The sequence below is a fragment of the Hyperolius riggenbachi genome, chromosome 12, assembly GCF_040937935.1.
Source record: "Hyperolius riggenbachi isolate aHypRig1 chromosome 12, aHypRig1.pri, whole genome shotgun sequence".
In the NCBI taxonomy this organism is placed as follows: Eukaryota; Metazoa; Chordata; class Amphibia; order Anura; family Hyperoliidae; genus Hyperolius; species Hyperolius riggenbachi.
The window spans coordinates 173,775,354-173,791,924 of record NC_090657.1 but is presented as its reverse complement, the minus strand read 5'-3'; the positions used below and the strand labels follow the sequence as shown (position 1 = coordinate 173,791,924).

Below are 16,571 nucleotides of genomic sequence, written 5' to 3'. Positions count from 1 at the left end.
TGGCAGCCCTGCTGATGCTCTGCCTCTAATACTTTTAGCCATAAATCCTGAACAAGCATGCAGCAGATCAGGTGTTTCTGACATTATTGTCAGATCTGACAAGATTAGCTGCATGCTTGTTTTGGATGTATGATTCACACACTACTGCAGCCAAATAGATCAGCAGGACTGCCAGGCAACTGGTATTGTTTAAAATGAAATAAGTCTGGCTGCCTTCATATTCCTCTCACTTCAATTGAGGAACTGTCGCGAAAATCTTAAAATGTAAAACACATACAAATAAGAAGTACATTTCTCCCAGAGTAAAATGAGCCATAAATGACTTTTCTCCTATGTTGCTGTCACTTACAGTAGGTAGTAGAAATCTGACATTACCGACAGGCTTTGGGCTAGTCCATCTCTTCATGGGGGATTCTCAGCATGGTCTTTATTCTTTATAAAGACATTCCCTGAAAAAGATTTATAAAAGATACTGGCCAGCCTCCCTGCTCACTGCACACTTTTTTGGCAGTTGGACGGAGCAACTGCCATTCACTAAGTGGTTTTAAAAATAAAGAATACCCTGAGAACCCCCCTATGAGAAGATGGGCTATTCTAAAATCTGTCAGTAATGTCAGATTTTTACTACTTACTGTAAGTGACACCAACGTAGGAGAAAAGTAATTTAGGGCCCATTTTACTCTGGGAGAAATGTACTTCTTATTAGTATGTGTTTTACATTTTAAGATTTTCACAACAGTTTTTCTTTTAAAACAAATCCTTTCCTCTCTCGATTGCCATTAGAATACAAATCACAACCACAAATAATAAATGATCACACTGTCAACTAATTGGTACGGTATAATAAGCACAACATGCACCTACAAGGCAAAAAAATATATTAGCATGCAAATGGTAATACAAGACTACTTTATGTACTTATTCCACTTATATGCATAATATAATTATGTTTCTTAAAAAAAATGCCGCAGTTTCTGCAAAATTAAAAAGAATACATGCTTGTAATAATTCATAGATCATGATAGGGGATAGGTCAGCAGGGGAGGTGTGGTCTCACCCTGCAGCGCAACCACTCGTTACTCTGCATTCTCTCCAATGCCTATAACCAGGGAGAGTTTCAGGCTGACTGAGAGTGAGCTGGCAGGTCTCAGTCAATGAGGAGCTACATCTTTTATTTTGCACTTTTAACGCCAAAGTTTATTTTTTTCCCTTTGTCTTCTTTTCTCATTTACAAAACTTTCTTTTTTATAAATAACATTAAAATATTTTACAAATATTCTTTACTTTTAAATTGTAAAATATGTATAGATATATAGGTGTAAAAAAAAGTGTGTCTGTGCTGCTGATTTGAATGAAACTGGGGGAGGAACGCAACAAGTGTGCAGATTAGCACAGACAAACCCAGGTGCCGAGCGTGCAGGAAAGCTGTGCTGGGTTTGGCAGAGTACCGCTTGAAAACACAGATTGAACAGAATAGAATTTCTGTACCTCCCCTGTGCAGGAAGTGATGTCACTGATCACAAGACTGTACAGAGGAAGTACCAATATTTCCATCAGTGTATAAAGTTAATGAACTACACAGCATGGCTTCCCTGCAGGCCACATACTCACTGGGCCCGGTAGGCCCCTCCCCTCTCTGATGCCCCGTTGGCGGCTGTGTCTCCATGTCCACTCACGTCCACAGGGAGAGGAAGGGAGGTGGGAGGGGTGGCACTAAAAGTACCTAGAACTGGGAGACCTCTTGGATAGAGATGGTCCACAAGATTCTAATAATTTCAGCTTACAAGTATGGTATATATTGGGTGGAAAGGGGCCAACTGAAATTATCAGGATATCATTTTGATTGGGCCAATAAGAAGCAGCATATAAGGGCAGGAACGTTGGGTGGGGAGGTGTGACTGTCAAACACAATGACCTTGTTATTCAATTCTGACCATCAAATTGCCAATGCTGGCTTTCATTGACTAAGTCAGTGCAGATTTTAATGTTTAGAGGACAGGTCTCCAGTCCTCAAGGGCAATACTCATGCCACGTGTTCTACTTGAGGGACCACACCTTTACTGATTCAGCCCCCTCAATTAATTTGAGCTGTACCAAAAATGTGTGAGAACCTCAGACCTTGAGGACTGGAATTCAACATCACTAGTTTAGAGAATCTTCCACTTATCCATTACTTATGGAATAGGCAAGGACTACCTTCCTCTCATTTTTCCTACAGGTTCAGATAAAACAGGCATTTGTCACTGTGACCAGTGTTCTATTTCTTGATGACACAACTCAGACCCTTACCTGATGATGACATACATGACGGCACAGTTGCCCACGAGCCCCACCACGCACACGATGAGGTACACCACCACGATGGTGACCTGGATTCCAAGTGGTAGGAAGCGATCTGCAGTTTGATTGAAGAAGTTGTCACTGAAGTTAGCGTTGAGCAGGAGTTCTCTCAGGAGAGCGGCCTGGATGGGCGAGTCAGGCAGTTGGAACTCCATCTTGTCTCTGGAGGACAGGAGAAGACAACTTCAGATAAGGTCAAATAACAAACGTACAGAAACTGGCTTGGGAAAAGGCCTATTAGTGTCCATCCTTTCACCCAACTGTACAATAAGGGTATAAGAGGCGCCCTGGTGTAATAAAAGCATCTAAAAACAGTTTAAAAACGGGAAATAAATTTGAGGTGGCTTACCTCAGTGACGAAAAAATCTTTGTATTTTACAAAGGTTTTTATTAGTAGCACAGGCAACGCGTTTCGCGGGTCAGAGCCCGCTTCCTCAGGCCAATAACAGTGCCAAACTAAATGACAGATTCAGCAAAGGGAGCCTCCCTTTGCTGAATCTGTCATTTAGTTTGGCACTGTTATTGGCCTGAGGAACCCGCGAAACGCGTTGCCTGTGCTACTAATAAAAACCTTTGTAAAATACAAAGATTTTTTCGTCACTGAGGTAAGCCACCTCAAATTTATTTCCCGTTTTTAAACTGTTTTTAGATGCTTTTATTACACCAGGGCGCCTCTTATACCCTTATTGTGCAATCATACCCCCTTACCTCACCCGCCTGAGGGGTGGGTACAGACCACACGTGGCTTCGACCACGGCGGATATCTGTCCCCTTTCTTTTACCAAGGAGAGCGACCGCATCCAGGTCCCTAGGGACCACCCCGAGTGGAGTCGGGTTTGTTGTCTCCACCTGCTTCCTGTGGTCGGTTGCCCCTCTGCAACCCACCTTTGTGAGTAGTGTCTTACTTTTATTACGTTCAATTGTTTTTGACATACTACACTATTGGGCTCCCACTTTTGTCTCCTGTATCTTTTCACTAGAGGGTGTTATTGACACCCACATCCCACTATTTCACCCAACTGTAATTCAGTAAATCCATACAGATATTTAAAGCGGACCTGAACTATTGCACAGGAAAGAAGGAAAAGAGAGAGAAATGCACCCTGTATGTATTTAGGGAGTTTAGCCTGCCTAATTCCCTCTCATCTGTGACTTATCAACTCTGTAATTTGATCTCTCAGCTGGCTGCCTCAGAGCAGCTAATTTGTAAACACAGGGTGTTAACAATATGTTTGCTTCCATGAAAGCAGGAAATTGACACACTGCAGATTTATTGCAGGGTTTATATCAGCTGTACCAAGTGTTTTTCTTTAAAAGATAAGCAACAACATAATAGTCTTTAGAGTAGAGAGGAAGTTCTGATTTCAGGTCCGCTTTAAATTTGCATAGATTAAACATATAACCAATAATAAAAAATGTTTTTAAAAGTGTGTGGGTAGGCTTTTGCTGGAGCCTATGCATTTAATCACATAAAGGTATAGCTCAATAATCAAACCACTGAATGTCAGTCTACTGAGACGCATAAGATGATACTGTGTGATCAAATGCCTTAGCTCTTAGTCATGTGACCAGCTATCAATGCCTTGTACCTCTCCTTCCTGTCCAGATGTCCCCAAGTTTCCTGAAAATCATGAAGGAGACTGAGGGACAAGCCAGCCTTCCCCTTCCCACAAGCCCCCTAGCTAAAACATGGTAGGCTGCACCCTCCAGTTTTCGAATAGTACTACGGTCTTATCTGAAAAAGAAGAGGGTGGTGAGTATAAAAGCCACGCCTCCCCTCCTTTTTAATATTAATAGTTTTAACCAGGCCCGGTCCGTGCATGATGCCAAGTGAGACGACTTTCTCAGGTGGCAGAAGTCTGGGGGAAGCACCAGGCAGAAACAGGAAGTGAAGAGAGTGATTGGCCAACCTATACTGGGGGCAGTGTACCTAACTACCAATACTGGGGGCACCTATACCTGGCTACCTACCTTCACTGAGGGTGTTTTTGGGGGGCTCCCCGCAGCTATAACGTGCGGTGCAAATTGTCGGGTGCTGTGCGATCATTCCAATTCGGGTAAGGGGTGGAGCATCCTCACATGTTTGCCTCCAGGAAAGTGGAACTCCGCTCAGAACCTCCGTCTGCCGACAGTGCAGGATAACAGGCTGCTAAAACCTCGGATTCAAGACTGTGCAAGAAAGTGGAATCCGCACAATGTCGGTAGAATCTGTAAGTCTTTATTGAATCATAAAACACGACAGGCTAAACCAGCACCACATGCTGACATGTTTCGGGCGTTACACGCCCTTAATCATAGCTATGATTAAGGGCGTGTAACGCCCGAAACATGTCAGCATGTGGTGCTGGTTTAGCCTGTCGTGTTTTATGATTCAATAAAGACTTACAGATTCTACCGACATTGTGCGGATTCCACTTTCTTGCACATGTTTGCCTCCAGCAGCAAAAAGTCTAGAACCGACCCTGGTATCAACCAAGGAGGAGTTGAGCAATACGTGCACCACACCTTTTCCCAGAAAGCATGGCAAGAGTTTGGACTGCCACATTAAAGCTATTGCTCTCCTTCAGAAGAAGTCAATACCAGTTAGCAGCCCCAACAAGATGTCTTACCTAGAACTTCTAGAACACTGGGTGAGTCATGGGGGTATAAGAGAGATGGTGAGAAATAAGGGCTTCCAGGCCATCAACCTTAAAGGACACCTGTAGTGAGGGAGACAGGGAATCTGCCATCATTATTTCCCTTTTAAAACATTTTACTTGCTTGGACCTCATGCTGCTTGTTTGCCTCTGAAACTGTCCAAATCGCTCACCCATAAGAAACATGCAGTTGGATAGACCTGTCCATGGGCTGCATGTTTGGTCCAAGAGGGCAACTTTTGCTTGCTCCAGGTGTAGGGATGGCCCTGATTAGGAGAACTCATGGAGAAGCATGTGATCAGTTTGATCAGCTGATAGATTTGTAAACGTCTGATTTGCTGTAATTACTTCCTGGTTGAACACATGATCAGAACCATTAAATCAGAACCTTAAAAATCTGTCAGCTGATCAAATTGATCACATGCTTCTCCATGAGTTTTCCTAAGCAGGGCCATCCCTATCCAGGTGTGTTACTCAACTAAAGCCAAAAGAAATCTGGAACAGTCAGCCTCCATACCTCTCTCCCTTTAAGTATCCTTTAATACATCACGAACTCTTTTCCCTTCTACCCACACAGCTTTGGTGGAGCTACCCTTCCCACCTCAATGGCCACTTCAGCCCAGACTGTCAGGGACGTTTCTGCACAGTTCAGGCTTTCCCCTTCAGCTCCATTGTAAATAAGGTAGTATTTCAGTCCTGGCCATGCCCCCTCCCATTTAGCGCCTTTGTTAAAAGGGAAGCAAGCATGTCAATCCAAGCTATACTCCCTGCTATTTTCCTGCATTGTAATGGAGGATGCTTGTCAGTCCAGGGCACTTTAGCTTCAATTTCTAATTTAGCTCCAATGTAGGGAGAGCGAGAGAGAGAGAGCTTGGCAGTCTTGGTCATGCCCCCACCCCTTTAGCTTATTTATGAAAAAGGAAGCGTGGTAGTCCGGGCCACACCCTCCATTGTAAAGAAGGGGGCATGCCACTGTGGGCCAAAGCCCCTCCCACTTAGCACTGTGGGACCCATTAGTGCTTTTTTAAGGCTGAACCTTTAAAACCTAAAGTGACAATACATTGATGAGATAAACATTTGTATCTATAGTTAGTCTCCTTAACAGGACTTGAAATCCCATAGTCTCATTTTTAAAAATGAGATAAAAATATTATTAATATAAAAATATTTTTACCTGTTTCAGGTGAATGGCTGGAGTTTTTTTTATGTTTATTCCGCTCCCATTCAGACACACACTAAACTATTTAACTTGTCATGTGTCTCATGTTTTTCTGAATCATGCAGGAGTTGTTTGATCACTAATTAGTTATGAGACAGTTATACTGCAGAGAAGCTGTTATTTCCAGCCCTGGTGTCTAAATCCTTCCCGTAACAAAAAAGAAGAAAAATAATACCAGCTAGTTCTGAGTAGGATTGGGACTGTACATAAAAGTTTACGGTATTTCATCAGGTTACTTTTCACTTCAGGTACCCTTTAAGTTTCATCTGAACTGACTTTCTCTACTGGCCTTTTTCTATTATGGTGTTAGAAGTGATGGAGGATTACAGAACCAAGGAATCTGAAGGACTACCTGAACATCCTTCAAGGTCACAGAACTCTACGGTCAAAACGTCCAAAAACTTCCATGCTGGAAACTCGATATGGCAAGCTTCCCTAATGGTCAATGATGCCTTCAGGATGTGAGTGGGTTATACCCCCTCCTCCTACGCAGAGGTCTTAACTGTGATGCCTTTGGTGTGTCATATTGAATATAATATATTGAATGAATCATAAGCCATACACATATTTCCATTACAGAATCATAAAGTAGCAGTCGGGTATTGTACCGTGTTAGCCATCAGTAAAAGCAAGAAGTTTTAAATCAGGATGATACCATTTATTGGCTGGGTGGTGTAATGGTTAAGGGCTCTGCCTCTGACACAGGAGACCAGGGTTCAAATCTCGGCTCTGCCTGTTCAGTAAGCCAGCATCTATTCAGTAGGAGACCTTTGGCAAGTCTCCCTAACACTGCTACTGCCTATAGAGCGCGCCCTAGTGGCTGCTGCTCTGGCGCTTTGGGTCCGCCAGGAAAAAAGCGCGATACAAATGTTATTTGTCTTGTCTTGTCTAAAAAGAATAACAATAAGCGAGCTTTCAGCTTTGCAGCCTTCGTCGGGCTTAAATCCTGTTTGCTTGCAGGCTGATGGTACAGACAGCTTTATACATGCAGCTTCAAAAGGGGTTACATAGATTTTTTTCAAGCATACATACATGTCATTAAGATGCCTTAAGTGAAACAGAACATCTAAATGGGGTGGGAGGTTGTTAGTAGTGATGGGCGAACATCCAGATGTCCGGGTGGGTTCGGCCGAACATGCCCCCGATATTCGGCATGTTCGGGCCGAACCCAACCCGAACATGTCCCTTTGAGGCCCCTATAGGGTCCCAGCATAAAGGGAGAGCATGCCCCGAGCGCGCGGGGGGGGGGGGGGGGTCGGAAATGCCCCCCACCCCTCCCCGCTAAGCTCTCCCTTCTGCTGGACCCTATAAAATTAAATCTAAGTCCCCCGAAGGTACCTTGCAGGCTGGCAGGAGGAGGGCAGGAAGCGGGCAGCCGGAGAGCATAGGCGCTAGTACCATCTGATACTTCCGCCCTCTCTCTGACGCACTTCCTGTTTACATTTGTAAGTCACGTCAAGAGAGAGCAGAAGTACCGCGATGACGCGTACAAGGGTACGCGTCATCTACATGATGACACGTACCCTCGTAGGCGTCATCGCGGTACTCCTGCTGTCTCTTGACGCGACTTACAAAAGTAAACAGGAAGTGCATCAGAGAGAGGGCGGAAGTACCAGATGGTACTAGCGCCTATGCTCTCCGGCTGCCCGCTTCCTGCCCTCCTCCTGCCAGCCTACAAGGTACCTTTGGGGGACTTAGATTTAATTTTATAGGGTCCAGCAGAAGGGAGAGCTTAGCGGGGAGGGGTGGGGGGCATTTCGGACCCCCCGCGCTCGGGGCATGCTCTCCCTTTATGCTGGGACCCTATAGGGGGCTATGTTCGGCCGGACAAGGCTGTGTTCGGCCGAACAAAGAAGGCCTGTTTGGGTTCGGGCAGCGTGGCCGAGCACCATCCCGAACACCATGAGGTGTTTGGGGGGTGCCGAACCGAACCCGAACAGGCCAAAATCCGGGCGAACCCGAACAGTGGCGAACACTGTTCGCCCATCACTAGTTGTTAGTTGAGATAAGAATCCTTGTTTACATACACCATGCTCACAGACCTGGGAGTTGGACTGCCACAGAGGCATCGTAAATTCTGAGTTCACAAGTTTAGCTACAGGCTGAGAGAGTTTTAGCATTAAATATCATCAGTCTCATACCAATATAAAAAGTTTTTGTCCTTATTCAAGCCTTTGTCCACCCCTTTGAACCAATTTATAAATTTTGTTTCTGCTATTAATCGATCATTTGACGTTTTGAAGCCACCCTTCAGGGCAGTGACATGAAGATCATACATGCTGTGTCCATTGGAAAAAAAGTGTGTAGCAACTGGTAGTTCAGATTTGGTGTCGTTAATAGTGTGCCTGTGTCCGTTCATACGTTTGCGCAGAGTTTGTCCAGTTTCTCCCACGTACATAACATTGGGGCATTTAGCACACATGATCAGATATACCAGATTGGTGGATCCACAGGAAAATGTGCCTTGTACTCTGTACTCCTGTTGTGAACCTGGTATCGTTAACCTGTCAGTGGAGTAAATGTGTCTGCAAGTCCCACACCTATTTTGTCGGCAGGGTGATGATCCGTTTTGTTGTGGCCTATTCAAAGGACTCCTGACAATCATCTGTTTTAGATTGTGTGGTTGCTGATATGACAAGAGGGGAGGTTTAGGGAATATCTTCCTCAGTCTGTGATCCTTATGTAAAATGGGATGTAGTTCCTTAGCAATCCTCCTTAAGATTTCCAGGCGTGGGTTGTAGGTGACAACCAAAGGGACACGATCCTCATAAAGTCACACAAAAAGTTAAACTAAGATAATTTTATCCAGAAATGGCGCTGATGGGTGTTTCCTTAAAGCTGCGTGTCAAACAGGGATCCCTTTAACCTTGTGAATTAAACGTACATACAGTATGTAAAATAACTATTTTGTGAGGAGTGAGTGGATAACTTTGGATTCATATGCATTGCATGACCATTGATGATTGTTTACAATAAAGCAGCTTTTGATTTTAGCTAGCGTGTGGAAAACGTATTTTTCAAAAAATTACACTATCCCAACACAAAAGTTAGTTAACCTTTCCTATAGCTCACAGAACAGAGGTAAAATTAGCAAACTCTACTGGCTTCAAAAAGATCTTTATCTGAGATGTACACACACCCCTGCTGTGGCACAAATAAACCCTGTAACACAGAAAATTAATATTTCGCCACATTTCATGGGATCTCCAGCCTTCAGAAAAATGCTAGCAGAAGAATCTTTTCCAAAGTTATAAAGGTTATCCTGACACATATTCCGGGAGTCGGAGATTCCCATCCTGAGATATAAAGGTTATCAGGCATACTTTATCGTTTCATAATCATATCTAATATCTGCAGACTCGTGGTGCCCCGCTGAATGCAGGTGTGCAGTCTGTTTGTTGATAGGACTCACATGGGCGTGGAAAATCGTGTTCTGCCAGATTTCTTCTCTTCTGTAAGAGGGTTGGACTTTATTCTCCCAGCTCCTTTTTTTATATATTATCTTTTTATCGAATAATTAGAGAGTATGCATACAGACATTATGCAGAGGAAACTAAGGAACTCCTCCCAGCTCTTATGTCAACCCCTCCCTTCAGTACAAGGTCTGAGTTCGTTACACTCAGATCTCAGGGTCCACTGTCCTTTGTTGATCATCTGTTGTTAAATTCTATCAATTGACAGGCCAGCAGGACACTGGACAAAATGCAATACTTTAGATTATTCCAGTGCCAAGATTTTATCGCTTTTTGAACTTCTAACTAATTTCTCATCTCTTACTTATTCTATCCAACCAATCTGTTCAGCTGCCAGATATATTTGTTTTCTAGCTTCGATGTGTAGAGCTCTTTGGACATGTTACCACAAGCTTCCTGTCACTGGCTGTTTTCCATGGCAAAAAGTTTTTGGAATATCGGCAGAAATAAATGCCACACTATTCATTGTTAACATGGAGGACACAACACTTGGGCATTTTGTATCCAACACTTGGGCAACAGTATTCATCTGACATCTCGTTAGGACCCTAAAGGAACATAAGATGGGAGAGTAAAAGAAATAGTGGGAGGTGTCCAAAGTGGATAAAATATTTTTTAAGGTTTAGAAATCCAGGCATATAATATCACATGATGTCACATTCACCTGTTGGCTAAGAACACATTTTGTTAAGCATTTACCCAACACGTTTTGTGAGCCCAAGCTCCCTTCATCAGGTCATGAAACAGTACCACTAATGGCCAAATCCAAAGCGAGAGCACCTCTAATGCCTTGACGTCTGAGTTGTGAAACAAAATATGTCTTTGGTTTGTCTTTGGTTTGTCTTTGGCTTGCCTTCATTTCTTATTTCAAACCACAGTGCTCTTTCCCAGCTACAAAAACTCGGAGGTAAGTAGTGCTGTTACAGTACATAACTCTTCAAAATTATCGAACAAACATTTCTCACTACCTTATTATACCAAGCCTGATAGGATGAGATTGGAGAAATACTTAGCTTAGACATATTGCTCTGATACCTGAAGTGCAGCCAACATAAGCCACGATATCCTGTTTCATGAATCAGTTTTCACTTCGTTATCAGTGAAAAAGTGACTACATTCCATTCAAGTTGCACAGGACACAGCCATTTTAAGGATACAGCCATTGGATGGAGGCACCCAAAAATATATAAAAACAGTTTAAAAGGAGAGGTATTGTTGGCTTACCTCTCTAGAATATATATATATCAGTCGTTCTGGTGTGGATATTTTCAGTTTTAATGCAGAAAACAAGGACACCTCGTTTTGCGGGTTTAGCCTGCTTCTTCAAATCAATAAAAGTAGTGTGCCAAAAGGCTGAGGTTTGTCAGACTTGAGTGCCTATAGATCTGATGAGGAGTGTGACCACTCGATTCCCAAAGTAACTGGTACCCAAACCAGAGCCAGAAGCTGGTATCCCTGCGCATGCCTTGTTTGATAATTGCATTCCTTTGCAACCCAACTTTTTTCCTTTTATTTGAAGCACACCTAAAGCGAGCAATAAAAAAAAATGTTAGATACTCACCTATTTAGAGGGGGGGATCTGGATCCTATAGCTCCTTCCAGATCCTCTCTTCGTCTCCTTATTCCCATGCTGTCTTTCGTTCAAAATTTGCACCTTTGGGACTACTTGGTAGGCTTTGGAAGTACTCACGTTCCCAGTCGGTACAAAAATAATCTGACAGTGGCTCCAACTCTGACTCCTCAGTTTATGAGGCCACCGACTCCAGGTTCCCAAAATTGACTCCTCGACTTCGACTCCTTAGTCTAATACTTAACAGGGTTGTGGAGTTGGTGCAAAAATCATCTAACTCTGACACCTCAGTTTTATGAAACCACCAACTCCGACTCCAGGTACCCAAAATTGCTGCAACTTCGACTTCACAGTCCTGGCTTCCACATGTGCTCAGTATGGATCCATCCTTCTTCAGAAGTACTTGGGGACACGAGCACTTCCAAAGGCCACATGATGAGGACCGAAGATGCATTCGACCTGCAGATCAAATAATTTTATTGGGGGGACAGCGTGGGAACAGGGACACGAAGCTAGGACTGAGGAGGCTCTATGGGTTTCCTCTAAATAAGTGGGTATCCAACTATTTTTTTTTACAGCTCATTTCAGGATCACTTAAAATACTTGGTGCAATATATTACCAAACTACTGGCTCCTGGTCTTTGTTTCTTTCGGTTCCAAGCGGTTCATCTCTGGTCCCTATCTCCTAATTTTTAAGGCAAGGTGGACTCATCTTCTGCTCCTCGTTTTGCATGAGGCACCTCTCATGAGGTCCTTTTTGGCGCAGAACCGTAGAGAGTTAATGGAGCTTGGTCAGAGGACTCCGCTACAACCAATTCTGGAAAACTTGTGGGTTTTATCGGCCCAGAAACCGTAGAGGGTGGTTGGAGCTTGGCAGAGGACTCTGCTACAACCAATTCTGAAAAACTTGTGGATTTAACAGGCCCAGCATGACAGCTGGTGTGTTGTTCTATATTATTAATTGGCTGCTCGCGGGACACTTCCTGCACGTTACTCATCACTACTCTCTGATAAAAGTTCTCATTCGCAAGATATTATAGCTAATTTTATCTACAAGCAGAAAGTCTATGCTCCGTTCAGTGATCTTTTCCTACCCACCTCACCAATCGATAAACTTTTGATCGGTTTCAGTTTGTTGATCAAAAGGATTATTGGAAGCGATGGTAATTGTTTTCAGTGGTGAGCCAGGCAATATCAGCCTGGAATTTGTAGCTCCATTGACAAGGCCAGATTTGGACATTTTACCGCCCAAGGCCCATTATCCTCAAACCCGCTTCCACCTCCTCATCCTGTGCACCACCTGTCCTGTGTGCTCCCCGTCCTCTTTGTTCCCCTGTGCTCTTGTCTTGTGCTCCCCCCATCCTGTGTACTTCCCTTATACTGTGCTTCCCCTATTCTGTGCTTGGTTTGGGGTGGGTGGGTGGGGGGGGGGTGCTCCACTGCTCACCCCTGTGAAAGCAGGGTGGCTGCAGACTGGGTTTGTGACTGTTGCAGTTTACATGTTTTGCAGTTTAATTGCCTTAGTGTACAAAAGGGGAAAAGAGGCGCACAGGAGCACAGCACAGGCAACACGTTTTGTGGGTCTAAGCCCACTTCCTCAGGCCAATACAGTGCCAAAGCAGTAACTAGCCAGGACTTTGATCGCCTCAGTATGCGGACTGGCACACTAATTGCCTTAGTGTGCCACTCTGCTGCCCGCTCCTTGCTTCCTGGTGCCCGAGGCCATGGCCTTTGTGGCCTTGCTTCACATCCAGCCATGTCCATCAATCAATGCTAAACTGGCAGATACAAGCAAACAATCAATTTTCGAAATCGGATTAAGATTGAGATCCCTACTGTGGTATGCTGATCATTCGACATGAACTGACTTTTAATCATAGAAGAATAAAAAACTCTGCATACGCTGGTCAATTATGGCCCAATGGTGCATGCCAATCAATCCCTCTCCAATTAAAATTTGATTGGATAGTGACCAATTACTATACAAGGCTGCAAACTCAATCTTGATGGTTTTCTACTGTAATCAATCAAAGTGAACATGGATCAAACCACAAACTAGGCACCACTAGATGCAGTGCGATGCTATACAACCATCTACACCCCTTTAGCTCCTCCCCCACCAGTTCGTGCATAGATTTGTTTCAACATGACTAACACACTTTCAAGTGATTAGATGTCAAAAATCGTGAACTGATCAGATACGATGATCATATTGGCTGGACAAATTGATATTTATATGTCCAAATTAAGATTTCTTGTTTGATTTATACTCCAATCTACCACACCACAGTCCCCTTTGACCTTATCTTACGTAGAACAAAAGCCCCCAAAACGTATGATCAGCATGTTTGCATGGAGAGTGGGGTAGGGGGGTGCAAAGGGGAGCAGCCTAGACTTTTCCCAACCATTTTTTTTAAACTCAATTACAGATCATGTACAGGTAACTTAAAGTGAATGGGAACCGCATTTAAAAAAAAATGAAGCAAATACTTACCTAAGGAGGGGGAAGACTCTGGGTCGTATAGAGCCTTCCATCTCCTCTCTCGGTGCCCTCTATCCTGTGCTGGCTCCTCCCCGTTTCAATCCCCCACAGAAAGGGTATTTGGAAGTCTTCGGGAGCCGTGTCCTCTCGAAGACGTGCGGCTCCATACTGCACAGGCGTGAGCGTGCAAGAGAGCGTGCTTGCGCAGGTACAGTACAGGGCCGCCCTTCTTCAGGAGCACTCGGGCTCCCTGAAGACTTCTGAAGCCTCCTTCGGCCGGGTAAAGCAGTATTTGACTAATTTAGTTAAATACGGCTACCAGGCAAGCCAGCACCGGAACGAGGGGACCAGGAGAGGAGCCGGAAGGCTCTATAGGATCCAGAGCCTTCCCTCTCCTTGGGTAAGTATCTATCTCATTTTTTTTAAATGCGGTTCCCATTCACTTTAAAGAGGCAATAAGCAACAAATGGGTGTGGCCTTAGGACTTTCACGCCAGCAACAGGCGCATGCGCTGGCCAAGCATTGCTATAGGCAATAGGGAGAGCAGCCAATAGCAGACACTGATAACGCCAAGGACTGCACACTGTCCGTATCGCTTCTCTGGCATCTTCAGACCACCCACAGATATTAGACTATTACCCAAACCAATCACAAGTAGCCAGATCAAGGGGGTGTGATTACATAGATATGGGTCCCATGACACCTGTGCCTTTTAGAGAACCTCACTAACCCCCATAAAGCAAATGTACTTCTAGTTGTTTTTGACTGGTTTAATTCCATACTGCATACAAATTGCATTACATTTTCATGCAAGCCAAGATTTTAACTGAACAAGCATCTCAGCTCAAAATCCATTCACACCAAATGCCCATATTGGTCGCTGCAGTCCCAGTCCTAGAAGTCGTTTTACTATTAAACAGAAAGTGTACAAACGTGATGACCATGTTCTCGAGTAGTGGCGACTATAAGTTGCTTTCACATTTTTCAGCACGATAAAAAGGCAGTGGGGCAGATTCAGGTGGCCCTTCAGGTTTAGATTGCCACCCAATGTGACCAGCAGATCAATCCAATTGGAATTTGATCAGAGAAGGATCAGCTCCTCCCCATACACTACACACAGATTTTCAATAGATTTCACCATGAAATCGATACAGTGCAGCGCTATGGGCCATTGGATCGAACGCGGCGCCCCATCGATTTAAATTTACCGTCCGATCATAATTCAGAACGATTTTTGGCGTAAAACAATCAAAATGACGATCGATGAGGCTCATTGCATCACAGATAACTGGCAGATTTGATCAGGGTGATCAGATCTGCGGTAAAAAACGATGCACTTATGACAGGCTTAAGAATTGGAGCAAAACAGGTGTGGACGTGGCATTGTCACTCAGATTGACCAATCATAATCCTCAATCGGAACATGTCCATGTTTGCATCGTTACTCCTTGATAAATCCGCCCCACTGATCCCTCTCGTCTGTCTTCAGATGTCACGGCCCCAGTGGCCTTCAGTAATGAGAATCTCACAGCGTTCCCGTCACTGTCACCTCCTGGCCAGCATATTCTGTGTGAACCGTTCACCTGGGCAACACACACACAGGGACCTGCTGTCCAATCACCAGCCACAGCCTGCAACAGCAACCGTAGACACTGCGCTGAGCCTGGGAGAGACACACTGACACACACACACACTGACACATCATTCCTGTCAAGCCACACAACACAGACAAGCAGCAATGTGCTAAGTGCAAGCAGCAACTCCCAGCAGCCAATCAGCAGTCACCTTACAGGGGTCCTGTCTGGTGTAACCCTCCACAAGGTGAATTCTGATTGGTGGCTGGGTAGCTGTGCTGTTCTTTGCATCAACAGTCAGTGCATGGCTTTTAATGAACAAACCCTCAGTTGAAGCAGTTTCTATAGGAGCTGCATAGACTCTGCAATGAGGATAAGTGAGCTGTTGCATGAAGTTACATTGCAAAATGCTGAATGCAAGTCCATTAACACCCCCACTCCCCTATTTCAGTTCAAGACAGGCAACTGGTGGTTCTAAAGAACTGCAAGTCCCAGCATGGCTTAACCTGCAATAAAATACGGTGTTTTCAGTCTTTGGCTGTGCAGCAGGTGCTGAACCACAGATCCCAGCAGTCAGGGAGCCACAGGCTGATTTTGCTGCAGTAATTATGTACCTGTGGCAGGGGATGTGTCCAGCACCCTCAGCATGCACACATGACACCCCTATGGGAAGCATGCATGGGGGGAGGTATGGAAAGTTGGGAGACAGTTGAGGGACTGTTTGGGGTGAGGGGAGGGGGGGCGCAGAAGGGGAGGGGGGTGAGCACTGCAGGCTATCTCCTGTACACTGCAGTCACTGTAGGCATTGCAGTGCAGCAGCTGATAGCAGCAGTGTGACAGACTGCAGAGCCCGGTGATGGGGAGGGGGGACCCCGGGGCAGGTGACGCAGTGCTGCTGGACTTACCCTGGCAGTGAGGATGCTGCGAGTGGTGCTGATGCTGCGGACTCCGCCAGAGCACAGACAGCTGCTGCAGAGCCGGGGCCGCGGACACTCCGGAGGGGAGCGGAGAGACCGGGGAGGAGGAGGGAGGAGGGCTGCGGAGAGCCGATTCTGCATCAACTCCCTGCGCTGTACAGACAATGGGAGGGAAGAGAGGAGAGCACCGGCTGGAGGGGAGGAGAGGAGACGCTCATTACATACACTACATATATACACATACACTAATACATACATTACACACACCACATATACACACAATCTAATGTATACTACATAGCATTACACACATCTATACTCATTACACACACCACATATACACATACACTCATACATACA

At 44.8% G+C, this 16,571-nt stretch overlaps 2 protein-coding genes across 2 annotated transcripts in view; one reads left to right on the top strand and one right to left on the bottom strand.

Moving 5' to 3' along the window:
* Positions 1 to 16,239, bottom strand: part of OPRL1 (opioid related nociceptin receptor 1) — a 127,534-nt gene extending 111,295 nt beyond the window's left edge. Inside the window, exons 1-2 of the mRNA XM_068261878.1 lie at positions 16,200 to 16,239; positions 2,290 to 2,502 (exon numbers count right to left, since the gene is read on the bottom strand). Coding sequence (XP_068117979.1) covers positions 2,290 to 2,495 — 206 coding nt within the window. The 5' untranslated portion in view covers positions 2,496 to 2,502; positions 16,200 to 16,239. The remainder of the gene's footprint in view (positions 1 to 2,289; positions 2,503 to 16,199) is intronic.
* The window catches only part of LKAAEAR1 (LKAAEAR motif containing 1), a 537,492-nt gene that overhangs the window by 243,711 nt on the left and 277,210 nt on the right, over positions 1 to 16,571 (top strand). The window lies entirely within an intron of this gene.